Raw genomic sequence first — 26,825 nt, 5'->3', positions numbered from 1 at the left:
GGAAACTAGGCCGCAAGCAAGCCGGGGACTCGAGTATACGCGTGGCCGTCGTAAAAGCGCAGCCGACGCCGAAGTCCCCGGCGAACTACAAGTCCCAGCCGCGCCGCAGTTTCCCATGGCAGCGGCGGTTAGCGCGGTAGCCCCTACATATAAACACACTCAGCGACGCTGAGTGTGTAATGGCACAGTTTAACCCGGTCAGCGCCGCGGTCCCCGGTGCACTAGCACACCCAGCAAAGCTGAGGTGTTGCCGTGCGCGGTCCCCACAGGGATACAGAGTACCTTCACGTAGCAGGGCCATGTCCCTGAACTGTACCCGGCTCCTATCCAGCAGGCTCCACAGGAGTTGTGGATGAAGCACGGTCTCAGTGCCTGGAGACCGATAGGATCCCACTTCACCCAGAGCCCTGAGGGGGATGGGGAAGGAAAACAGCATGTGGGCTCCAGCCTCTGTACCCGCAATGGATACCTCAACCTTAACAACACCGCCGACAAGAGTGGGGTGAGAAGGGAGCATGCTGGGGGCCCTATATGGGCCCACTTTTCTTCCAACCGACATAGTCAGCAGCTGCTGCTGACCAATCTGTGGAGCTGTGCGTGCGTGTCTGACCTTCGCACAAAGCAAAAAACTGAGGAGCCCGTGGGAGCACGGGGGGTGTATAGGCAGAAGGGGAGGGGCTTAACACTTTTGAGTGTAATACTTTGTGCGGCCTCCGGAGGCATAGCCTATACCCCCAATTGTCTGGGTCTCCCAATAGAGCGACAAAGAAACGAAAAATACGGTACATAAAGCCTTGTGCTTGGTATCAGGAGATTCCCATCAGTCAAAAGCTTCCAAAACATACAAATCACCCAGCAGCATCCATAGTTATACAAAATCGTACCAGATTGTACAACTACTGACATCACTGGATATATTTCAGGGGCCCAGCGTCTCCCCACGATAGAGGGCCTCATTGATAATCATCCAATACCTTGTGTTTAATTAGTTTTGACTTAAAAGGATTGTTCTTCTGCTCTGTGTTCAGCAAGGAACTGCTCCCCTGCTTTATATCTGGGGTTGGGTGGTGCCCCTGAATGACGTGACAATTTGGACCAGCAGTATTGTTCCACCAATGGTCAGAATAACCTCCGCAATCGCTCAGCGGTCACCAGTTTCTCAGGCAGCGTGTGCAGCATTTACAACCTTCTTTCTATGGAGCTTGTAAGTGCTCCTCTCAAGCTGACTGGATCCAGCCAAATTCAGGGTCACCTTACTCCTCGATGGGAAACATTGAAGAGTGCAGTGATCCTAAATTTGGATTGATCCAGTGACCTTCAGAGCAGGACTTCCAAGCTCCATAGAAAGGAGGTTGTAAACGCTGCACTCTCTGCCTCAGAAGCTGGTGACCTCTGATCGATTGCAGAGCTGGCCGACAACATAGCACACTATTCAATTAAAAATCTCCAAAATGAGAGATCCAAATCTGTCTAAAAATGAATAGAAGAGGTAAATTGCAAACTTGCTTATTTTTACTGGCATTTTTCAATTGTACTCATTTATGATGAGAACCCCCCCCCCCTTTAAAAAAGGGGGCAAAAAAAATTCTCAAGATAACTTACTTCAGCTCCTGTGCGATGGCCGCAATTTGCTCCACCCTGTCCTGGTGGGCCGCCAGGTCGCTCTCAAAGGCCTCATGCTTTCTAAGGAGAGCCTTGATTTCTGCAAGAGTGGCGGTCTCGTAGTCCTTTTGCGTCAACATGGCCTCTTTGCCTGTTAAGAGGAGGAAATTCAGAAGTGATGCCTTTCTCCCCCTCCTCCCCATTTAGCAGGTTTTTCTATAATCATGGCAAGTTTCCATTACTCCGGCCTACGGTCACAATACTCACCATCAGTCCAGGCTTCGTGTATTAAGGCTTTCTGGCGGAATTTCTCAGCCAAGTGGTCCAGCCTTTCTAACCTACGGATTTCATTTAGGAGCCATTCTTCGTAACCCTTTTCAGACTGCTCCAAATGCTGCCAGCCGTTATTAATGTCCTAAAATTAGAAGACACATTTTAATGTAGTATTTAAAAAGGTGTTTTCTAGGATTGTCAAAATTCAACCCGCTTCCTTCCAGCGCCACAGACTGTGTGCGTTACTGCAGCTTCATTGCATTCATCTGAGGTGCAGTGCCACGCATAATTAATAAGTATGTGCAACACCAGTGGGAAGTGAGACAGCTCTCATTGCGATACCTGAGGCAAACTGACATGTTCCCAGTATATATTATTGTACGATACCACCCTGACACTCACCGATACCATCTTCCCCTCAGAAGGCATAAAGGCCGGCCTGTTACTGAGCCTCAGCTTGGTCTGTAAGGTGTTAAAGTTTATCTCCAGCTGACATTTCTCCTGGACCTTTGGGGGTTTGTGCACGCGGCGATAGTCACGGAAATCTTCAAGTTTTTGCTGCATATCATTCATGGTCTTCTCCGGCTGACGATCTTCCAACCATGGGATTGTGCGGTGAATCCATTCCAAGAGCTACAAGGAGAAGGAGGTTTTACTTACAGAGAATATACAGGCAGCAAACGGATAAAGATTAAACCAAAAATGGGGGAGAAAAAAATGCTGGGAAATTTAGGAAACTCTTGTTCCCTGATGTGAAACAAGGGTATTCCCATCTCGTAATATCACTGGTATACACCATAACTGTAGGATTCGCGAGGGGGTCTGGGCAAAATTACACCATGCCGAGCTTTACAGAGCAGATTTAGGACAACGAGGACATGGAGAGGTCAACTTTAGAAAACCAACGAGACGTGAAGGACTCACATCACTGGCCAGCCTCTCGTAATCTTCCATCAGATGCTCGTTTTCTTGATTCACGGCCAGGACTTTCAATATTCTGTTGGCCGCCGTCTCGGCCTAAAAAGGAGGACACATTGTTTAGAGAGTTGGAAAAGACAAGAGGGATTTGACAAAGTGCTAAATGTAAATGAGTTAAGTTCATAAACTACTGTCACCCTTCAAAAAAAAAAAAAAAAAATCATCACCATCACTAATAATTAGTGCAGATCTGGCAGCCATAATACTATGTGCATCTGCGCCCATTGGAGGAGGAGGCCATCTTGGTAATCTTATGAACCCCGACCTGTGGCTGCCAGGCACCTTGTCAGAAAGTTACATTTCATTATATACTAATGACCCCAGTCCCGTAAAGGAATAAAACAAACTGGAAAAAAGAAATAAAAAATAGAATTAAAAAAGTTGCATCTTCATATATTTATTGCTCAAAAAATAGATAATTTATTTATATATTTATTTTTTTTCACTTTTTTCCCTCCAAATTTTTACTCCCTTTCTGGGATTTGATTACTCATTGTAAATGGCAATCCCACAGTATTGTGGTATAAAGTGAAAGATCTCTGACTCCTATGGAGCTCCAGTTATGGTTGAATAGGCAAGCATTCCCTTTAAATATTGCTGTTATTGATAGTCAGTGACCTTTATATAGTTAACAGCTGTGGTAGAGGCAGATGTTGGCTATATAATATAGCCGGTATCTGCTACACGAAGAGAGATCTCAGTTCCTAAGCTCCTTCAAGCACATCAGGACCCCTTTCTAGGACGTGAAAATTATATATTATTATATATATATATATATATATATATATATATATATATATATATATATAATATATATATATATATATTAATAGAATATAATATAATAATATAATATATATATATTTATATATATTAATATATGTTTATTATTAGTAATATATTATATAATTATTAATATATATTTATTATATATCACTACTCAAAGTTTGGAATATTTAGCTTTTGGGTGAAGTGTATGTAAAACGTTAAAAAGGTTCACGGTACACTGATACGTTACCATGAAAGTCAGGCATTAGGTACAGGCAGCAATGGTGATTTCCTCATCTTAAACAATCTAGTGAGACAAAAGCCAACAGTTGTGGGTACAAACCCAAAAATGTTAGTGTCTCAACTTGTCATGTGGCCTTCAGCATCAATTACAACTGACAATGACGCCTCCTGCTGGTCACAAGTGGAGTTATTGTCTGAGAAGGCATGGCACCCCACTTGTTGAAGGGCGGTCCTCAGGTCATTGAGGTTCTGGGGTACAGAGTGTCTCAGCTGATCCCATAGGTTTTCTATGGGATTCAGGTCTGGAGAAAGTGTTGCCGCTCCATTTGAGGTTCCCCAGTCTCTGGCAGCCGTTGCCTAATGATGTGACCTCGATGAGCTGGACCATTGTCGTCCATGAAGATGAGATTAGGCCGGTATTGTTCATACAAGAGGCACAATGACTGCAGTAATTCGGTTATTCCAGTAGTAGGGACAGTCACTGTACCATTCCCACAGTGGGCCGCTCTCTACTGACTAACACCACCAAAGGCTCGTCTGGTGACAACAGTGGCTGACCCATAGTGCTCTCCTTAACGTCTCCAACATCGTTGGCGGCCATCATTTCTGCTTTGCATGAATTAACTTTCATCAGTGAAAAGCAGTGAGGCCACTGGTCCCTCGTCCAGCATAGATGACGCCTGTGTCTGATAGTGTGGTCAGGTACCTCTAGCAGGCAGACCACACTGCTGGTTTTGAAGGACATTGTGCATAAAGAAGCTGTCATCAGCGTGGGATGTGGCCAAAGGATATCAACTTCTCTGCCTTTCTGTGACGCTTTCAGTCTCTGTACAACCTGCTGGTGACACTCTGAGCTCAGTGGCCACTTCCATCTGAGGACATCATGCTTAAATCCTCACAATGGCGCGGTGCTGCTGATCAATTGTTAGGCGTCGTCTTGGTCTCATGATGTCAAAATGTGAACAACCTGATGAGGACGACGGTTTAATACCAACTCTAACTGAACCCTCAAAATGTATTGGGTGATTCATGGATCAAACACCTGCTGTGAATTTTGCAATTAAGCTCCTTGTTAGAGAACAGCAAGTGAACAACTGGACATGTGCATTCAGAAGATTAGAGAAGGTCACCTGAAAAGGTTGGAGGGCATATTAGGATCATCCTGAAATTTCACCCGAAAGCCAAATATCCCAAACTTTTTGTGAGTAGTATATATTAAAGAACATCCACGTACTAAACATGTTTGGTATCATAATCGTACGGGTCTGTAGAATAAATTTTATATTGTAATAATTTTAAATTATTTATATTTTATATAAAATTATATATTTATACATTTTATAATATATAAATTTATATATTTCAATTTATCATTTTATTTTAATAATTTAATAAAATGCCATAAATCGTATATTATATATATATATATATATATATATATATATATATATATATATATATATATATAAAAAAATATATATTTTTGTGTTTTATCCTACCATCTCTCCCCACGTTGATATTTTTTTTCTTCCCGGTTTTTCATGAAATTCTCTACTAAGGTGAATGGTATACAAAACTATCACTTGTCCCACATAAAAATGGAAAAAAAAAAAGCCCCTGGTGATGTTGATGGGGGGAAAAGAAAAGGCTCTTGGATGGAGGTTGAGAAAAAAAAAAAAAAAGTGTGTGAATGTAAGATGCAACAAACTGATACCAAAAGGGCCCAAAAAAAATTATATTCTACACAAAAAAAACCCCAAAAAAACCAAAAACAAAAAAAAACACCCAGGGCTCTCCATTCCATAGTCAATCACCAGCCGCTGATGTGAATGGGCATCATCATGAGCGTCTGTAAATCACTGATCATGGAAGACTATTGAAAAAAAAAACCAAACCCTTAGGGTATGTGCGCACGTTGCTTTTTACCTGCTTTTTACCTGCTTTTTTGCTGCTTTTTCTTCTGCGCTGTTTAATGCCAAAATGGATGTGTTCTTCTATTCAAGCAAAGTCTATGGGAATTTGGGTTTCTTGTTCACACTATGTTGTTCAAAATGCTGCCTTTTTGTGGCAGAACTTTGGTCAAAAACTCAGCTTTTCAAAGAAGCAACATGTCAATTGTTTTTGCCATTTGGGTTTTGCACTGCAAAGCTGAGTTTTTGACCAAAGTTCTGCCACAAAAAGGCAGCATTTTGAACAACATAGTGTGAACAAGAAACCCAAATTCCCATAGACTTTGCTTGAATAGAAGAACACATCCATTTTGGCATTAAACAGCGCAGAAGAAAAAGCAGCAAAAAAGCAGGTAAAAAGCAGGTAAAAAGCAACGTGCGCACATACCCTTAATTGATTGGTCATCTGACCGGCAGAAGCAGTAAAATGCAGTTACTGGAAGGCCACTTGCATGGAGAACAATAGGAGGCAGCAGCAGTTTCTTAAGGTGTTTAGTGGTTAAGAAGGCAGTGATGCTGAGGTGACGACCTCCAGAAACAAGATCAGGATAGAGGAACCACCCAGGTAAGAAATGCCAGCAGAAGCTCACCTTCTGAGCACCAGAGAAAGCGTGGTAGAAGCAGGAAACGTAGGTCATTATGGCCTTCTCATCAGGCCTGAGAGTGCCCACAATATCTGTGCAGAGAGGAAAGAAAAGGACAAGTGCCGGGTGAGGTGGTGCAGGACCAAGCCAGGAGCCGGGCTAAGGGCTTCCCGTCCCAGATCTGCACCTCTCTGCCCTCTTGTCCGTGCCAGGAATGATAAGCTGGGAGTAGGCTCATTATGTTTCCAGAGTTAATGAACTCCTAATGACGGTAATTACAACAGCCAAGCTCCATAATTCCTGGCACGGAGGTGACAACATGCCGCGCAGCTGCAAGAGAAGCGTATTAGGCATGCGGAAGAGAGAAAGAGCGAGAGAGGGGACAGGTGGGGGCGCTGCGGTCGCCCCAAACACTACCTTCTGGGCTCCTGAGAAGGCGTGGTAGAAAGAGGACACGTATGTCATGATGGCCTTCTCGTCAGGACGAGCGGTGCCCACTATGTCTGTAAACAAAGGAAATATGATCAAACAAATGCAAGTGGTCAATATCCAGGGGTCTTCAAAGGAGGAGACCATTAGGGACAATAAAAGTCATACAGTAAATGTTAGAAGACGGGGAAAAGAAATATCCAAGAATCACTGGCTGGCGATCACTGGTAGACAAAGTTGTGTTAGATAAAATGCTGGTCTGTATCTGTGGACTGGATTACAGAAAATAAAACAAAAAACACCAAAACAAGAGTTCATGTGTGCATTGTCATGTCTTAGAAATTAAAGAAGCACTCCAACATTTTTTTTGCATGTGTAATGATAAAAGATCAGTAATATTCTATGAAACACGAGTCAGACCTCCGCGTTACCCGCTGACTTATTGCTGTCTGTACAATCCCATAGCTGCAGAAGATATCATGTCTGCTTCATATAGAAATTGCACTAAAATTGTGATTGGCCACAGAGAGATATATATATAAACATCATCTCACATTCCCTAAAAATATATGACATTCAGCTTCATACTGTTCTCTCTGCCTCCTGCTTGTATGAGCTCATATGGAGATACCCATCACAAGCAGGAGGCAGGCAGAGGAGACGGCCTGTAGCTGCATCATATAGGACTTGAGCCTTACACATGGCCAATTTTGCCTACATCACCGAACTATCAGTAGATGAAAGTGCCACCTGATGAGACTGACCCTTCTGTAAAGCCAGGAGACGTGAAACATTTACAAGAATCATACATAAGAGCCTCTAAATTACTAGCTCATATCCTATGTTGCACTATAGGCAAAACAAATGCTGGACTGCTGCTTTAACTTAGAAGACCACAGCTTGCGTTACGTACCTTCAGCATCCAACATCTTAGGAATATCTAGATACTTCTCAGCCACCTCAAAGGCATTGTTCAGGTTAGTGACTGGGTCATCCTAAAAAAGGTAGGAATGAAGAAGACCATGTATAAGAAAATAAACAAACCTTAGATCTATATAGGAATGAGGTCTGTGTTACTAATATCGGCTTACTTTTCTCAGTTTATCATATTCTATGAGTTCAGGCCTGTGTCTGTGAATCAAGGCATTGAAGGCAAGGCCATCCTTCCAGCTGTAAAACAAGAGAATAGAGGGTTAGTTGGGATACGGCAATCATAGGCGACGTGGGCTTTACACACAGAAACTGTAGTAAAGGCCAGTTTAAAAAAAAAAAAAAAAAAATCATATTACAGGTGTGTCTGCAGTCATGTTAAACCGCAATGTTCAGATTCAGTCTAATGACCACAAGTGACATACACTATCACAAAAGTGAGTACACCCCTCACAGGTTTGTTTTTTGACGACATCATGGAGCTGGTGGACGTTAGAGACCTTCCATGTGAGGAGGCCTGACAGATGCTCCATAGATAGGGTTTAGGTCTGGAGATGCTTGGCCAGTCCAGCACCTTTACTCTCAGTTTCTTTAGTAAGTCAGTGGTCGTCTTGGAGGTGTTTGGGGTTGTTATGTTGGAATATGAAGGGAAGAGATCATGCTCTCCTTCAGTATATCACAGGACACGTTGGCATTCATGGTTCCTTCAATGAACTCTCTCGCCGCAGCCAACAGCACTTAAGCTGCTCCAAACCATGACCCACCACCACCATGCCTGACTGTAGGCAGGACACACTCGTCTTTATCCTCCTCACCTGGTGGCTGCCACAAACTTTTAAACACCATTTAAGCCAAATACGTTTATCTTGATTTCGTCAGACCACAGGACATGGCACCAGTAATCTGATTTTTGTCGCTTGACTTCAGAAAACTGTGGCTTTCTTGTGCATCAACTTTATAAGAGGCTTCCTTCTGGGACGACAGCCATGCAGACCAATATGATGCAGGGTATGGTCTGAGCACTGACAGGGGGACCACACACGCGTATGGTCTGAGCACTGACAGGGGGAAAACACACACACACACACACACACACACACACACACACACACACACACACACACACTTAGCAGCAATGGCAGCACTCATATGTCCATTTTGAAAAGACGACCTCTGGAGATGACGCTGAGTTCATGCACTTAGTCTCTTTTGTCTGTCAGGGCGAGGACTGTTCTGAGTGGATCCTGTCTTGTTAAACCTCTATATGGTCTTGGCCACTGTGCTACAGCTCAGATTCAGGGTGCTGGCAATCTTCTTATAGCCTCAGCCATCTTTATGTAGAGCAACAATTTTTTTTTTTTTCAGATCCTCAGAATTATTTGCCATGAGGATTCATGATGATCTTCTAGTAACTAGTATGAGAGAGTTTGTGAGCGATAACACCAAATGTGGCACACCTGCTCCCCATTCATACCCGAGAGCTTGTAACACTAATGAGTCACATCACACCAGGGAGGGAAAATGACCAATTGGGCACAATAAGGCCATCTTCACTTAGGGGTGTACTCACTTTTGTTGCCAGTGGTTTAGACATTAATGGCTGTGTGTTGAGTTACTTCGAGGGCACCAAATTTACTCTGTTATACAAGCTGCACACTGACACTGTACATTGTATCACATGGTTAGATCTGCAATGTTGTCCCATGAAAAGATATAATAAAATATTTAATAAAATGTGAGGGGTGTACTCTACTTTTGCGATATACTGTAGCTCCTTATGATGTGGTTAGTTCAAAGGATTAGTTCTCTGGTCAGGACAGGATTCATAGATGTGATACAGGTCAAGAAATGGGTTACTTTCCGCAAAGATAATACTAGCACGTCTGTATGACCAAGCAGATACCTTCCCAGTCCTTATCAGAGCTGAAGTCTGGGTTCCGTCTGAGAGGCCAGGGATATTTCAGCGCTTGCAACAGGGATCAATAGATGTGCCAAGGAACAGATAGATGGTTGACTGTCGGGCAGTGGGGCGGGAGGAGTATAAGCATTTTTTTTTTTTTTTTTTTTTTAATATTTTACATATGACGTTTATAATGCTCTTGAGTCTGTACAGATCCCAAACCATAATAAAGGACAGTAAAGTTGAAGAGAATACATTTCTCTGCAAATTGAATTTCCCAAGAAAATCCATTGAAAAACGGCAAACTCAATTCTGCCTGATCGGTGATCTATACATACAATACAACAGCATTGCAGGGTTATTGTACAAAGTGACCAAGAGAACCCACATTCAAAGTGCATTAAGGCGACAGAAGAGGAGGAAAAAAAAAAAAAAAAAAGTAGGGGGTCACTAAACAGATCTTAAACTATATAACATACAAATTTAAGACACCGGCCTTTTCTCAAAACCTAAGTGTCGAAATCTTAAATTCAACATACTGAATGACATATCTGAGGACCACTAATCCCATAAATTTGGAGGGGGACGTCAAAATAAAAATAAAACTGATAGATCGCTATTTTTTGGTCACTTCACCTACATCATATATTCTATATAGTCTAGTCTACATATCACGAAGGTTGTATGGAACAAAATATAAAAACTACAGCTTTTCTTTCAACACCAACGAAAGAAAGAAAAAAAACAAACAAAAAACCTAAAACCCCCCAAAACATTATGGCTCTCAGAATCTATGTTATGCCCCGACACCCCAGGTCCACAGACTTTCATATTTGTGCAGAGCGTCACCTGATGTGGAAGTTCTGTACATTGACATTCTTATAAGGCGCGGTCTTCCGCTGACACCAGAGCAGTAATCCTTCCTTTGCAGAAGTTTCTGAGGAGATTAAAAAGTTCAATATGAGACTGGAACAAAGAATTGATGATATAGTCAAATACTTACATTTTTTTGGAACACTTACCTTCTATAGAGATGTCCTGAATGGCGAAGCGAAGAATAATGGTCCAGATCATTCCTAAAGTCATCTTGGTATTTCCATCCACAATTTCTAGAAGGGAAGAAAATAAGACATTAAAGCACCAATATAGCGGGTTTTTTTTATTGCACTTCTGGAGTGTTGCTGTAACTGTAAGTCCCATGCCCCCTGTATTATACTGACCTTCCAGGGGCGGCTTCACCTTCTATTGCTGTCTTTCTGGTCAATCTCTGCAATTTGCAACCAGCTGCAGCTCCAGTGTTTTGTGGAGCTGGAGGTCACTCTTCAATACAAGTCTATGAGAGCCTCGTTCTGGCTCTTAAACTTGTATTGAAAACTTGTGATGAAACTTATGACTTCCGGCCAGTCACCATTTATGGGCACAAGATGGCGCCGTGGTTTGTCAAAGGTGAATCCGCTGGAAGGGGAGTACATGACTGGGGGAGGAGGGTTACATTTAAAGTGCCACTCCAGCATTGAAAAATGCAAGCATGCCGGACTGGTGCTTTAAGTGAAACATAATGCTGTGTAAGAAAGACTGAGGGATGCAAGGCGCTGCTGCCTACCTTCAGCACCGATGGAGACCAGCTTCACGCCTTTACTTGCGATGAAATCCAAGGCTTTATTGACATTATTGATCTTGTGGACTCTCATCTTTCCCCGCTCTGGTTTTTGAAGACGCTCCCCTAAAGTGAAGGCGAATGAAAAATTTAAGTTGCTCCCTCCTTACTGGCGGCCCCGCTGCCCCTCGCCTCTGCTGCGCTCAGACCAGACGACATGTTACATTTTACACCTCACCTGAAATAACTTCCAGGAGTAACATGAGTTTTAAGCCATCTCGGAAATCCTCATCTATGTTCTCGATCTGAGTGCCCGCTTTCCTCAGATGGGAGTTACACCAAGCTGTGAACGTCTGCGGGGAGAAGACACAGAACAATCAACTTCCAGGTAACGAGAGAGGCCTACGAGGACGGAGCATAAAAATATAACACAAGAAGCAGCTGAAAACGACCATCATGAAGGGCCGAGAGGTCGGACTGATCACTCACTTCACGAGTTACGAAATCTAAAGCCCCCATACACTTTACACAGCCCAGCAGCGATCACGTCCCATACTCACGAGCGCTTGTAGCACTAAACGCTGCTGTATTCTCTATGAGGGAACATATCTATCAGAGAACCAAGGGATCAGTCCAAAATCAGCCATGACACATCCCCCCTAAAAATTATCTGTCACGGTTTCCCATATGTTAGGCCGTCGATATCAGCAATTTCGTATGATATCAGTCTAATGTGTACTTAAGATACATAATCACTTGGTTATTCCTACTGTTGCAGACCGAATAAGCGGCAATAATGAGCTGTGACCACCGATAGAAAAAGGCCACGAACACCACTGCTCCCATTATAGCTCATGGGACTGATGAATATACACTACACAGCATTGCACGCACTCAACTGAATTGATCCCATAGACAATGAATGGACTGGTGGCCAGCATACGACTGATGGATCGACAGTGGTCTCAAAAGTCATCAACTACGAGCAGAATATTTACCAAGACGGGGACAGCGTGATCCCTCACCTATCGCGGGAATTACGTTCTAGAGACCCCCCCATAGGTGAAAATCTGCAAAGTAGCGGAGTTATATTTACTTTACTATTTACCAGTATTTTTCAGATTATAAAGACACATTTAACCTCCCAAAAAATTTGAGAGGAAAATGAGAAGCGAGTCTTATAAGCCGAATCTAGCTTACTGGGCGGTGGTGGTGAACGGTGACAGGAGGCAGGGGCCATCCTGAAGACATCAGCGGTGCGGGCTTCACATAATAGCCAACAGAGTCAGCGCGTACACAGCTCTCAGCTCAAGATCTCATCTGCGCACGCACCGCCTCCGGCCCATTGATCTTCCCAGCAGAAGACTTAATGAAAATGGCGTCGGGAGGTGGCGCATGCGCAGATGAGTTCTGTTCATCATAAAAGCCGAAAGCGAAAGCTCAATCTGCGCACGCGCCACATCTTTGAAGCACCACCGACTGTTCCTGCTAGCACACGCAGCAACCATCTTGGACACCCGCCGCACTGCCCCTGCCTCCTGTGACCCCGCTCCTCCAACCCCCCGACGGTTACCGCGATACAGTGAAGCTGCAATAAGAACCGTGAAATATCCCGGGATGTGAGGGAGACTGTATCCCTTTAGGTGTACACAAAAATACCTACATACACTGAGAAAAGCGGGTTGAACACAACAATTTTTGAAAGACTCAGCTGCCTCTGGTCTATGGAGGCCTCGTGGCTCAGCCCCCAAAGGCCCAATCCATTTGTCTTCCAGGGAACATAAGTTGCTGCCAGGGGCATTTGACAGCAACTTATCCTCCCTGGAAGACAAATGGATTGGGCCTTTTGGGGGCTGAGCCATGAGGCCTCCATGGACAAAATGAGTATTTGACTGTCAGCTAGTGAAGACAGAGGCATTAAAAAAAAAAAAAAAAACCCAGAACTTCTTTCCAATTCACTTCTAACAATAGGGTGTCAAAACGGACTGTACCGGCAACCGTAGACACAACGGCTCCAATGACATAACATACTGCAAAATGCTGGCGATATAAAGGGAGCGGCAGGATCTTAAAGGGAACCTGTCACCAGTTTTATGGCCTATAAGCTGCAGCCACCACCAGTGGGCTCTTATATACAGCATTCTAACATGCTGTATATAAGAGCCCAGGCCGCTATGTAGAACTCTAGAACATAAAAAAAAACCACTTTATAATACTTACCTAGAAGGTCGCTCCGGTGCTGTCTGGTCAGATGGGTGGCGCTTCCTCTTTCGGCCATCTTGGTCCTCCGTCTTTTGAAGCCGGCGTGCATGACGCGTCTACGTCATACACACTCGCCGGCACTGAGGTCCTGCGCAGGCGCACTGTGATCTGCCCTGCTCAGGGCAGATCAAAGTATTGTAGAGCACCTGCGCAGGACCTCAGTGACGGCGAGTGTGTATGACGTAGACGCGTCATGCATGCTGGCTTCAGAAGACGGAGGGCCAAGATGGCCGAAAGAGGAGGTGCCGGTCCTGGAGAACAGCACCACCCATCTGGCCAGACAGCACCGGAGCGACCTTCTAGGTGAGTATTATCAAGTGTTTATGTTCTACAGCGCGGCCTGCGCTCTTGTATACATTAGAATGCTGTATATAAGAGCCCACTGGTGGTGGCCGCAGCTTATAGGCCATAAAACTGGTGACAGGTTCCCTTTAAGCTAAGAGTCAATGCAACATATGCAGCCATGTAAAATACCTAATGAGACTTCACCCATCGTTTGGCTGTTTGGGGTGGTGTAACCGGAATATATTGCCGAATACAATGCGTCTCTAAGGCTATGTGCGCACGTGTGAGCTCTGCACCACACACAAAAGGTCCGCTTCAGAGCGCAGCTGAAAAGCTCTGTTCTGAAGCGCCTGGTGCCTGCAGAATTCGTGCGCTCTGCATGCTGCCTCTCCCTATAGACAGCATGCAAAGCGCACGAAAAGTGACATGTCACTTCTTAGAATGCACGCTTTGGGCAGCAGCCGAATCGCTGCGCTCTAATATGCCACGTGCGCACATCTCATGCACAATCTTCATAGATTATGCTGGGGACGTAGGACGCATGCAGTTACGTTGTGGTGCAGAACGCAGCGCAACTGCATGAAATACGCACACGTGCGCACATAGCCTAAGACTTGCATTCAACTCGGAAGTTAAAGTGCTAGATATTCTGTAAAATCCTCTACTTATTTATATTCCACAAGTAAACCTAATTTATATAAACCTATAAGTCTTTACAATGATCCGGTCTACAAATAAGAGTATCATTGAAACCTGCGGCATCAGCCTGGGGCGGGTCCCTCTGGCACCTAATTCAAGGTGGCAGACTCAGCCTTTACTACGTGCCATAAATGCTTATGTTACTTTGTAAGATGTCACAATGTGAACTGCTGGGTAAATTATTACACTGGATCCCCGGGCCCGGGAGAATAAATGATTCACAATATGGTGTATGGCAAGAATGAGTAGAAAGGTCGCTAAATCCGTGCAAGGCATGGAAAGAATAACCTCATGATACGGGCACCACCCAAGACATGCCAGCTGGGCAGAGACAAGGGTGGGTGACAGTCACGGGACCTCTAGGAAGAAAAACATTCTGGGTCATATCCTGGGGCCCCCATCCCCCTAACACCAGACTGAGTCACATCTCCTGAAATAGGCACACAATTATTGCTTGGAGCAAATACAATGCATTCGGATTAACCCCTGCATGCCAGCTCCGGGGGCACGAACTGGTATTGCATGCAACCCCTGACCAGGCTTAAATTAGTGATCCCTGATCTTCACAGGAGGTGGCACTAATTCAGGTTTCGTATATTGCTGCAATGAGGAAGGTGTGAATACCTTTGCAATGAGAGGGAGTTGTAAAGGAGAGAGGCCCGGCCCTTTATTGCATCAATATGGCGGGGGTGAGGACATCCTTGGATGCGGCACCTGTTACGTACGCTCGCTTACTCATATCTTGCTGGCAAATTCTTTCACCTGCGGATCAGAAAATTTCCATTGTTCTTTTACAACACCCTGTCCCCTTAACTGGGAGTCCTGCCCAGCGAGAGCACGCAAATGCTCTAATTCCTGACATTCTTGCACCTTCCAGGTCATAGTTTCTCGAGTAGGATAGGGGCGTCCTTGAGAAGGGGGCAGGTGAGGTGTCTGGAATGTGATCCGGCTGCAGTCCCCGGCTCTTCCCCTCCGTGTACACACCCTGTACTCTGTGCAATGACTTGCCCTGTGCTCATTACTGCGTGCCACACCTAATTGTGCTCTGTGTGCAGGACCCTCTCTGCTCCATGAGGGAAAGGAAAAAAAAAAAAAAAAAAGTATCTGATATACAGGTGTGCAAATCCTTTAAGTCAGATACAAATTAGGTGTCTGTTGAGGATCGGACATTATTTATTAAGTGCTATTAACAGGGAGGGTAATTTCTCCAGTTGCGTCTCAGGAGTCGCCGCTCCCCTGCCTCCGGGCTTGCCGGGTTGACAGGAGGTTGCGGTGCGCCCCAGATTGTCAGTTTAGATCAGCGGCATTGTTGCATTTCTGCACCTCTCGCTCCAGCTGACAAAGGAACTTTTGCCTCTGCAACACTGCAGGAGCGCAGGGCACTGGAACTGGTTGCATCCAACGATCTGATCAGCTTCAGAGCAGCGCTCCTTGCCTAGGTGACTGGCCATAGAGGAGGCTGGTAAACTAGGCAAAGAGCTGCAAAGTATAAACTCTCTGAAAGGATTTCTAATAAAAAGGTAAATTGCAAAGTGGTGTATTTCTTTTCACCAGCAGTTTGCAATTTTGAACATTTAAGTGAAACATCCCATTTAAAAGCATGTAGAGCAGAGAGTGACTACCCGATCAGAATGAACAGTTCTATTAGATACTGCTGACAGACCTGCAGACTATAGGGAACAGCCCTTTAATAATTTAAAGGCACAGTACCAAAAAAAAAATAAAACAAAAATTAATGAAATAAATAAAAATCAGCTAATTCTGATGCGGGTGGTGCAGAAATTGTTATACATGAGGAAGCAAACTGACATCAAATAATGCATCTCGTAGTAAACTGTCCCCATATGGCCAGTATACGTAATGAAGGTATGACGTAAACACCATGCCATGTATAACCAAGAGCATGGGTCACATATACAAAGGGAAAAGGGACGTGTGTGGCCCAGAGGTCATTCACAACAGTGACTCTAGCACTATAGCGTTCATCATGCCCTTAGGGGGTGCTCTCAGTTTATAAAGGGGTACCCTAGAAAAGGAAGCATTTCCGAAGCAGTGCACTGGCGATACAGAGCAGTGCACTGGAGATTAATGAGAGACATTCCATGTATACGGCTACAATGTATACAGCTAAGAATATTGTTACATTATGCAAGTGAGCTCGTATAAACAATCCACCCGATACATAGGCACAGATCAATTTTGCAATCCTGGTGAGGATTACTTAAAAGGGAACCTGTCAACACCACCACCGGGCTCTTATATACAGCATTCTAACATTCTGTATATAAGAGCCCAAGCTGGGGACATAACATAAACACTTTATAATACTCACCTAACATTCGCGCTGTGGGCCTAATGGCCGCCTTTGTTGTCCAGTGCCGGCGCCTCCTCTTTTGGCCATCTTTGTGCTCCTTTTCTAGCCGCGGTGCATGACGCGTCCGACGTCATCCACACTCGCCAGCATTCAGGTCCTGTGCAGGGCACATCAAAGTATTGTAGTGCGCCTGCGCAAGATCGGCGAGTGTGTACGACGTAGCCGCGTCATGCACCCAAGCTTCAGGAAGAGGACAAATATGGCTGAAAGAGGGTGGCGCTAGCAACAAAGACGCCCATTAGGCCCACAGCACGACCGTTAGGTAAGTATTATATGTTTTTTATGTTATACCCCTGGCCTTGGCTCTTATATACAGCATGCTAGAGTGCTGTATATAAGAGCCCGGTGGGGGTGGCCGCAGAAGGCCAAAAAAGTGGTGACAGGTTCCCTTTAAAACTAAGAATCCTGACTTGCTTTTCCTGCCTTGTCTCATCTTCATAAATAGATTAAATTACTTGTAAAAACAAGTAACTTTGCAATGTACCTCTTATTAAAAATCCTCAGAGGTTTTTTTTTATAGTTTACAGCTGGTTGCCTAGGTCACAAAGAGCTTGTAAGCACTGTGCTGATCAGAAATGCAGCTGTGGCAGGTCTGCTAGGCAGAAAGCACAGCACTTACAAGCTCTTTGCTACAGAGCTGTTAAAGCTGACCGTAGATCACTGTATCCGGCCAGCTTCGGTTCCCCTGCGCTCCTACGATGCTTTCTCTGCTTGCAGCATGGGAGAGCATGAAGTTCTCCGTCAGTCTTCGGGAGCGCACCACAAATCGGGATGGCAGAAGGCTGGACAGAATATAGATGTGACCACCCCATTTACGATGCTCCATTTCTGGGGGCACGGTGTTCAGGTAAGGAGAGGGAGTGAGTAAATGGATGGAGCCAGCTGTTCCCCACCCTTCCTGCCTCCGGCTAACCAGTGTGGCTGGCATTAGCTCAGCCCGGAGGAATGTGGCACAGGCAAGTCGTGAAATCAGTCATTCATCTGAACAAGGAGAAGAGGAGGGGTGGAAGATTCCCATGAATGTGGCATCAAAGCTCCTGCTTATAAATCTAAACCCATTACTGGCCTGTGCGCCGTCCCGGCTGGACAAACAGTTGCATTTTGATGGAGGGGTCTGGGACAAAGGACACTGACATATTCCATGGTCCTGCTTCTCAATGGGAAAGAGTACTCAAAAGGATCGGATGGCATGAAAGATGCTTGCTCTTTTGCATTTCAGCCAGATTGAACCTTTCACGAGGTAAACCAAGTGGCATCTACGTACAGCCGGATTCCTGGACGGTTAATAAACCCAAAGCACAAAGGTGCGGCAGGAAAGAAGAGCCTCCGTCACACGAAAGTCCTGCTGCACCCCCTAAGGGTACTTTCACACTTGCGTTGTTTGGCATCCGTCGCAATCCGCCGCTTTGGGAAACCGCGCAATCAGTTAACGGATGTGCGCTGTTTCCGATTGACTTGTATTGACGCATTGCAACAGATGGCCTTGCGTTGTCTTCTCCAGGTGACGCTGCGTTGCATGCGCCGGGCGGAAAGAACGCAGCATGTAGTGTTTTTGCTGCGCTTCCCTGAGCATCAAAAAAACGCAATGTGCTGGATTCCGTCGGCGTCAATCATTTCGATAATTGAAGCCTATGGTGTCGGAATAAGTCATTGGACGGATTCGTCTTTACACAACTGCGCATGCTCGGTTGAGTAAATCTCTGAAAGAAAAAAAAAGCGGATTCTGTTTTGCAGGATCCGTCGCATCACTTGTGCCGCTTTATGCAACGCATCCATTACATCCGTCACACAACGCAATGCGACGGATGCTGCACAACGCAAGTGTGAAACTAGCCTAAGGCAGCTTTCACACATCCGGTTTTTGCTGAGCGTCACAATACGGCGCTCTGCAGAAAAAACGCAACCGTTTTTTTTCCCCGCCGGTTGCGTTTTTTCCCGCATAGACTTGCATTAGCGTCGTATTGTGCCGCCTTGCGTTGCGTCCGGCATATTTAGCCCATGCTGCGGCCGGATGGAACGTTGCCTGGCACGTTTTTTGGTGCGGCGAAAAAAAAACCGGATCTGGCGCGATGCGGTGCAATTTACAATGCAAGCCTATGGATGCCGGATGCGGCGTCCTGTGGCAAAAACCGCATCCGGCCGCTGGATGCGGTTTCTTTGTACTGCACATGCTCAGTATCAAGCTGCATCCGTCAAAAAACGGACAGGCCGCATGGAAAAACGTATGCAACAGATATAGTTTTTCGACGCATCCGTTGCATAGGTTTTTGAGCTGGATTGTGCCGCAGAGCAAAAACTAATGTGTGAAAGCAGCCTAATTCAGTTGGCACCCTATCGCTTGGTAGATGGTGGCATGGCAGGAAATCAGCGGGTTCACATAGTTAAGAGTAGGAGGACTGCTACCATGAGACGACCTGTAGCTCTTTTTTTTTGGAAAACTCGGACACAGAAGCAGAAATAATGTGTTTTTCCCAGAGAATGATGTAGTGCTTCCTGGCTGGGACAGCGACCAGCAAACATGCATATCAAGACATAATCAAGCCCAAGCCCTCCACGACATGAGGAATGTTAAACACACAGGACAGGAAGGCCAGGAATGTGCGGGGACCGCGCTCCATGCAAACTGCAGTCCGTGGCCCCTACATTCACACAAGTCAGAGGCCGTCTCCCACACAGACCGGTATAACCCCCACGATGGGAAACGATTGCACTTATGCCTCCAGTCCACAGACGCTAAGAGGTGTTGAAATGAACCACTAGTAGCAGGACGTCCAAAACCAGCCTCTCCCCGGCCCAGCAGACAAATATTTCCTGCCGCGGAGCATTTCCGCTGTTACGTGCTCACGGTTAGCAAACTTTGAAGCACTGACGGAGGGTTTTCTTGTCAGGACGACACTTGTGATTTCCATTTTGGATAAAATACAAAAGGCAGCAGTTTTTTTTTTTTGTTCTGCAAAACAGAAACATTAGGAATTATTATGAGCAAACGGAAACTATGCCTCAAATGTATACAAATGTAAAGGCTCATGCACATAGACACGTCAAGCTTGTCCTGTAGGTGACATCTGAGGAATGCTGGAAAGAAACATTAGGAAGGAAAAGCGGGGCTGAGGGGAGTCGCAAGAGCGGGCCGCAAAACGCAGCTATAGGCTAAAATATCATTGACCATAAGAGGCCATGAGTATGTCACAGTGATATAATTACATGCCGGCCGAGGCCAATGACTGACGTTTACCAAAGACCAAACAGCCAATTCGCTGCAAGGTGCCATTCAGAAACCCTCCCCACCCAATGTGACGTCAGAAAGGGAGAAGGGCGCGCTTACACGCGGAGGCATGCAAATACTCGCTGGATGGCCGCCATACAACACCTGCCGTTATTATTCTACAGAGTCACCAATATAATGTAAATCAGAATTTAAAGGGTTAATCCGATAATCGAGCCGTGCCAAGTTCCGTCTTCAATGGAGGTGTGCATGCGCTAATTGTGCGCCATTCACTGTCTATGGGATTGGTATTTTGTCTGCTACAAAGATAAATAGGCCAAATAGCCATTTTGCCCATGATGTTCGGACATGAATGTGTTGTGCTTTAACCCTCAAAACTTCCAGCGATTCAAGCTAACACTGCAAGTCTCATGGTCTCCCACCTGTCCATGACCGCTGCAGCCGATCACTGGTCACTCCTGAGTTGTGGTAATCATAATTTATGATTTAACCTCTGCACAGTCGCAATATGCTGAAGCCGTGGTCCAAGAAATGCCCTTCACAATGCTGAAGCCTGAAACTAGACATCAGAACAGGGGGAACCACTCATAACATCACCTAATCAGATATTACCATTCAGTATCCAGGAATCCGCCATGATTGATTAGCACAAGCCTCAGAAGTAGAGAAGTGGTCAGAGCGGTCTGGTGATAAACATTCACGTCTGGTTGCTGCAAGTTTTCCTGCTAATGGGGGGAGTCTGAGCGAGTCCATACAAGTTCATAGCTGACGGCTTCTGATGTACGTCTAGTTATAGACATGTATAGAAACTAGTTGGTTTGGTCTGGGCAAGAGGAACCTGCATGCATATAAATATAGAACAATCCAATAAACTAGCTCTAGGATGCACTGACCATCTGGCTGCAAAGTGTTTTACAGTCCTTTGAAAGAATATTGGTAAGTTTTACACAGCACAAGATACAGACTTCTGCAAACCAAATTACTGATCAGGATGCAGGACTGCAGTGTTACCATCAACTATGGCTTCATGGCGGAGCCCGCGCCCCGGCCCCATGGCGGAGCCCGCGCCCCGGCCCCATGGCGGAGCCCGCGCCCCGGCCCCATGGCGGAGCCCGCGCCCCGGCCCCATGGCGGAGCCCGCGCCCCGGCCCCATGGCGGAGCCCGCGCCCCGGCCCCATGGCGGAGCCCGCGCCCCGGCCCCATGGCGGAGCCCGCGCCCCGGCCCCATGGCGGAGCCCGCGCCCCGGCCCCATGGCGGAGCCCGCGCCCCGGCCCCATGGCGGAGCCCGCGCCCCCGCCCCATGGCGGAGCCCGCGCCCCCGCCCCATGGCGGAGCCCGCGCCCCCGCCCCATGGCGGAGCCCGCGCCCCCGCCCCATGGCGGAGCCCGCGCCCCCAACCCCATGAATTTAAAAAAAATTTTTGCAGTCATGAAGCTTTAAAGAAACTTTAGGATTGAGCCAACATCTGTGTGTGAGGATCACAGTGAACATTACAGACACTGCAGGTGTAGACAGACGTGGCTGCAGCCATCTGTTCAGCATCCTCCATACTGGAGATGTAGAAAGGCTGTGGTTTACAGCAACACAATTTCCTTTCCAGTAAATGTAGCAACGACTGACCGTCCTGCACCATGTCGTAGTCTTGCAGGGTGCAGACACCTTTTATTCTTCGGTTTATGCAAACAGTTAACAAGCTCCTCTCACAATGGCTTCTCGTAAACTGGTTTAGCAGCAGCGGTGGCATTATACATACGGTTGTACTGCGACTTCCGGCTCAAACCTGGAAAACTAGTATGGGAAGGCTGGTGTAACAACTGGGTGTGTAGGAGAGGAGGAAGGGAGCCTGTGGCCAAAAGTCCAGCAAATTTAGAAAGAAAGCAGATTATGATGGGGTAAAGGTCGAGGGGGGAGAGAAGTCTTCAGTTTGGGATCAGCCTCCTCTTCGTTTGGATTTGCACAATCAGAAGAGAGGGATCGTACTGGAGGAGGCCACTGCAGGAAAACATGGGATTGCAAGGCCTGGCACGTCCTCCAGGGCAAAGGAGGCACGTCACAAAAGACTCTGCAATATGGCTAAGGCTAGTTTCACACTTGCGTTGTGCGGAATCCGTCACATTGCGTTGTGTGACAGATGTAACGGATGCGTTGCATATAGAGGCACAATTGAGGTGACGGATCCTGCAAAACAGAATCCGTTGTAGCTTTTTTTTTTTTCTTTTTTTCAGAGATTTACTAAACCGAGCATGCGCAGTTGTGTAAAGACGGATCCGTCAAATGACAGATTCCGCCACCATAGGCCTCCATTATAAAAATGGACGCCGACGGAATCCAGCACATTGCGGGTTTTTGACGCTCTCGGAAGCGCAGAAAAACACTACACGCTGCGTTCTCTCCGCCCGGCGGATGCAACACAGGACAATGAGTCGCAATACGTCATCCATACAAGTCTATGGGAAGCAGCGGAATCCGTTAACGGATTGCGCTGTTTCCAAAACAGCGGATTGCGACTGAAGGAAAAAAACGCAAGTGTTTATGTACTCCTGAGCAAAAGATTCCTCCTGTGACCCAATCTAGCATATGTACAAGTGTTTTCCTAACAGGACCGCACTATACACAATACCCTTTAGGCTATGTTCACATAGTGCATCTTAACACGCAGCATTTTTGGCCCCAAAAAAAGCACAAAAAAAAACACCTCCACGGCACAAACGCATTAATAAACACTTGTTTTTACTGCGTTTTGCCCAATGCTAGTCAAATCTATTGACTAGAAGGGCTCAAAAACGCTGGAAAAATGCAAAAAGAATTGACATGCTGCATCTCCAAAAATGCAGCCAAGATGCAGACAAAAAAGATGCAGTGTGGACAGCAAAATAGAAATCTAAAAAAAACAACAAAAAAAACATGCATTTTGGTGCATCTTTGGGACCTCAAAAACGCACTAAAAAGATGCACTGTGTGAACATAGCCTTATTCGGTGGGGTTCACAGTCACAATGCTTTTTCCAGCATTGTTAAAAAGATAAACATGAAAAACAAACTATTGTTCCCCGTTGTCAGTCAGCAGGCAGACTAAGGGCACCGTCACACTTTAGCGACGCTCCAGCGATCTGACCTGGTCAGGATCGCTGGTGCGTCGCTACATGGTTGCTGGTGAGCTGTCAATCAGGCAGATCTCACCAGCGACCAGTGACCAGCCCCCAGCCACGCGTGGAAGCGATGCTGCGCTTGGTAACTAAGGTAAATATCGGGTAACCAAGCGCTTGGTTACCCGATACTTACCTTGGTTACCAGCGCACACCACTTAGCGCTGGCTGTACTCTTAGTCAGAGTACACATCGGGTTAATAAGCAAACCGCTTTGCTCATTTACCTGATGTGTACTCTGGCTACGTGTGCGGGGAGCAGGGAGCCGGCACTGGCAGCCTGAGAGCGACGGACGCTGTAACGAAGGTAAATATCGGGTAACCAAGCAAAGGGCTTCGCTTGGTTACCCGATATTTACCTTAGTTACAGCTTACCGCAGGCTGCCAGAAGCCGGCTCCCTGCACATTCAGATCGTTGCTCTCTCGCTGTCAAACACAGCGATGTGTGCTTCACAGCGGGAGAGCAACGTCCAAAAAAATGAACCAGCTCTGTGTGTAACGAGCAGCGATTTCACAACAGGGGCCAGATCGCTGCTCAGTATCACACACAGCAAGATCGCTAATGAGGTCACTGGTGCGTCACAAAAAACGTGACTCAGCAGCGATCTCGCTATGTGAGAAGTACCCCTAAATGAAGTGTTCTTCAATGGCACTGGTGAATATTTGCCTTTATTTATATAGTCTTGGGTTATATACAGGTATCACGTCTCGTCACTTTTCAGGTGTGCATTCAAAGCAGTTAAACCAAATATGAAAAAATAAAACCATAAAAAGGAGGGAATTGTATTAGGGTCTTCCTACAAGGAAAAGAACTATGTACAGAAAATTTGGGGTATATGGTGCTCTGCAATAGGAGAACACAAAAAGCTGAATATTTTCTGGCTTATAGGTCTGATGCATTACAAATGGCCACCCTCCCTGTATACAGGGTGTAACATCAAGGTTAAGGGTAACATCCCTAGCACTGTTCATCCTGATCTTCTTGGTTCATAAACAGGATACCAGAACAAGGAATGCAGCCCACTAGAATTGAAGAAGGTGGGGGAAGACGTTGAGGCTGGGGCTGCAAAAAAACACCATAAGATTGTGCATGAGGCAGTGATGCTCCGGTCAGCAGAAGCCAATCCAGCAGGAATTCTGTGTGAACACTTTTACCATCATTATAATATCAGGGATCTTAAAGTGGCTGTCCACTGCTTAGATATAGAGCAACAATCCTTAGGACAAGTCCGTGGGGGTCAGAGGCCCAGCATCCCCATCAATCAACTGTTTTTAGCTCCAATGGCCAGATGTGGGTGATCACAAGCTGTTCTACAGTACCTAAAAAACAGCCATTAGACAAGGTCCCGGCTATGCCATACGGTTACATTCACTGTTAATTGTCTGCGGAGCGGCACACAGCTGATCGATGGGGTGTCGGGTGCCAGACACCATCCTATCAGATCTATGCATAGGTTATCAATACCCAACTAGTGGATTTCCCCTAAACTGGTGCTCAGATCTGGCCATAAGTCTGTATAAATCATTAAGAACCTATGAAAAACAAGGTTAAAAAGGGAACTTGCTAACAGTTTTTTGCCCTATAAGCTGCAGCCACTACCAGTGTGCTTTTATACACAGCATTCTAACATCCTGTACATAAGAGCCCAGGCCGCTGCGTAGAACATAAAAAACACTTTATAATACTCACCTAAACCGATCGCTGCGGTGGATGTGGCTCAAATGGGTGTCTTCATCCTCCGGTGCCGGCGCCGCTTCTTTCGGCCATCTTCGTCCTCCTTCTGAAGCCTGTGTGCATGACGTGTCTGTCATACACACTCGCCGATCCCGCGCATGCGCACTACAATACTTTGATCTGCCCTTCTCAGGACCTGAATGCCGGTGAGTGTGTATGACGTTGGACGTGTCACAAACCGCGGCTTCAAAAGATGGAGGACAAAGATGGCTGAAAGAGGAGGTGCTGGCACCAGAGGACGAAGACGCCCATTTGACCCACATCCACCATAGTGACCGGTTTAGGCGAGTATTAAGTGTTTTTTATGTTCTACACAGCGGCCTGGGATCTTATACACAGTATTCTAACATGCTGTATATAAGAGCCCACTGGTGGTGGCCGCAGCTTATAGGGCAAAAAACTGGTGACAGGTTCCCTATAACAAGCCTGATGGACACAACACTGGTCAAGCTTGAGGGCAGTTTTTATTCCATGGGCTTGAACTGTTCATTAGTTTAATGGTGCGATATATAATTATCTATATATTTTATATGCACAATATTGCATCAATAGGTCATCTAGCCATTTCAGAGCTCACAGATGCAGGAGGTGCTAAGGCTATGTGCACACATTGCATACAATCTCAACCTGCATGTTCTCGCATGAAAAATACTGCATTTTATTGGGTGGTTTTTTGGCTTTCAATGGTGAAAACGCAGAAGAAAAAAAAAAAAAAAAAAAAACGCAGAAAGAACTGAAATGCTGCGGATTATGGCTGTGTGCGCACACAGCGTTTTTGACCGGGAAAAAAAAAAAAAACCATGCAAAAAACCCCCCCCACACCCGCAGCAAAAACGCACCGGTAAAAAACGCACTTTTGATCACTGTGGTCTGCTGCTTTTTTTCCAATGCATTGCATGGGTGAAAAACACAGTAAAACGCAGGAAAGAATTGACATGTTTATTTTTTTTTAGCTCAAAAAATGCAGCTAAAGAAAAACAAAAAACAAAAATGTTGTGTGCGGACAGCAAAAATGAAAAGTCATAGACTTTGCTGGGGAAGCAAAGTCATGCAGTTTTGAGCACAAAAACGCACCCGAAAAAACACGTCAAAAACGCTCAGTGCGCACATAGCCTATTTCTGCACCAAAATCTGCAAAGAGAAAAATCCTGATCGTGTGCACAGCACTTCGGAATTGTCCAAGACAATGCTGGCATCAGGATATCCTTGCAGATTTCTGAAAATTTGCATTAAAAAAAAAAAAAAAAAAAACCCACGGCCTACGAGTGTGCAGAACGTACCCTGCCTAACTTTCCAGGTCAGATTTTGCTATTGGGATGAACTCGTAAAACACTTCATGTGCTTAGAAACTTGTGCTTCATTCTCTGCTTTTAATTATTATGTCGTCAGAAGTGAAAACTTTTGCGCCGAGTGCGAGAGCTGCTTTTAATTTCCATGTTGAAAGTAGGTTTTTGCTTAGGGAAGCATTTACATCTTCACTCCTCTCAGCACTATCTTGCTCAGTTTATGCGACCGCAGTTTGGTCCTTGAAGACACAGACTTCACATGTAGATGCTGCTGTGCACAATGTCCAATAAAGAACCAAAACCCAAGGAAAAAAAAAAAAAAGCAAACAAACCTAGTAATATATAGTTATCATCAGTTGTTTAACATTGAGGGTCTACGATGCTTGAAATGTAATGAAATCACATCAGATGAATGGTGGAAGTGGTCACAATCTCTTTATAGGATGCCGTCATGGATGGGAGGACGGCCGCGCAACAGTCACGCTGATGGGCTTTTATGACCCATCAACATTGACAGTGGGATTTAAAGGGTTGTTCCAGTACAGCTCTCTTTAGCGGT

At 45.7% G+C, this 26,825-nt stretch overlaps 1 protein-coding gene across 4 annotated transcripts in view; it reads right to left on the bottom strand.

Moving 5' to 3' along the window:
- ACTN4 (actinin alpha 4) overlaps positions 1-26,825 on the bottom strand; it is a 113,242-nt gene that overhangs the window by 31,369 nt on the left and 55,048 nt on the right. For 2 of the 4 annotated variants that reach the window (XM_075323501.1, XM_075323503.1), the window contains exons 2-12: positions 11,492-11,606; positions 11,260-11,379; positions 10,679-10,765; positions 10,506-10,593; positions 7,918-7,996; positions 7,740-7,821; positions 6,404-6,489; positions 2,800-2,892; positions 2,278-2,508; positions 1,870-2,017; positions 1,603-1,753 (exon numbers count right to left, since the gene is read on the bottom strand). In XM_075323501.1, the coding sequence (XP_075179616.1) occupies positions 1,603-1,753; positions 1,870-2,017; positions 2,278-2,508; positions 2,800-2,892; positions 6,404-6,489; positions 7,740-7,821; positions 7,918-7,996; positions 10,506-10,593; positions 10,679-10,765; positions 11,260-11,379; positions 11,492-11,606 (1,280 nt within the window). Of the gene's footprint in view, positions 1-1,602; positions 1,754-1,869; positions 2,018-2,277; positions 2,509-2,799; positions 2,893-6,403; positions 6,490-6,814; positions 6,901-7,739; positions 7,822-7,917; positions 7,997-10,505; positions 10,594-10,678; positions 10,766-11,259; positions 11,380-11,491; positions 11,607-26,825 lie in introns of all 4 variants that reach the window. The other 2 variants (XM_075323505.1, XM_075323502.1) reach the window with 1 other exon arrangement.

This window comes from Anomaloglossus baeobatrachus, chromosome 9 (assembly GCF_048569485.1).
Source record: "Anomaloglossus baeobatrachus isolate aAnoBae1 chromosome 9, aAnoBae1.hap1, whole genome shotgun sequence".
Classification (NCBI taxonomy): domain Eukaryota; kingdom Metazoa; phylum Chordata; class Amphibia; order Anura; family Aromobatidae; genus Anomaloglossus; species Anomaloglossus baeobatrachus.
Note: the sequence above shows the minus strand (reverse complement) of the source record. Positions and strands in the feature narration are given on the sequence as shown.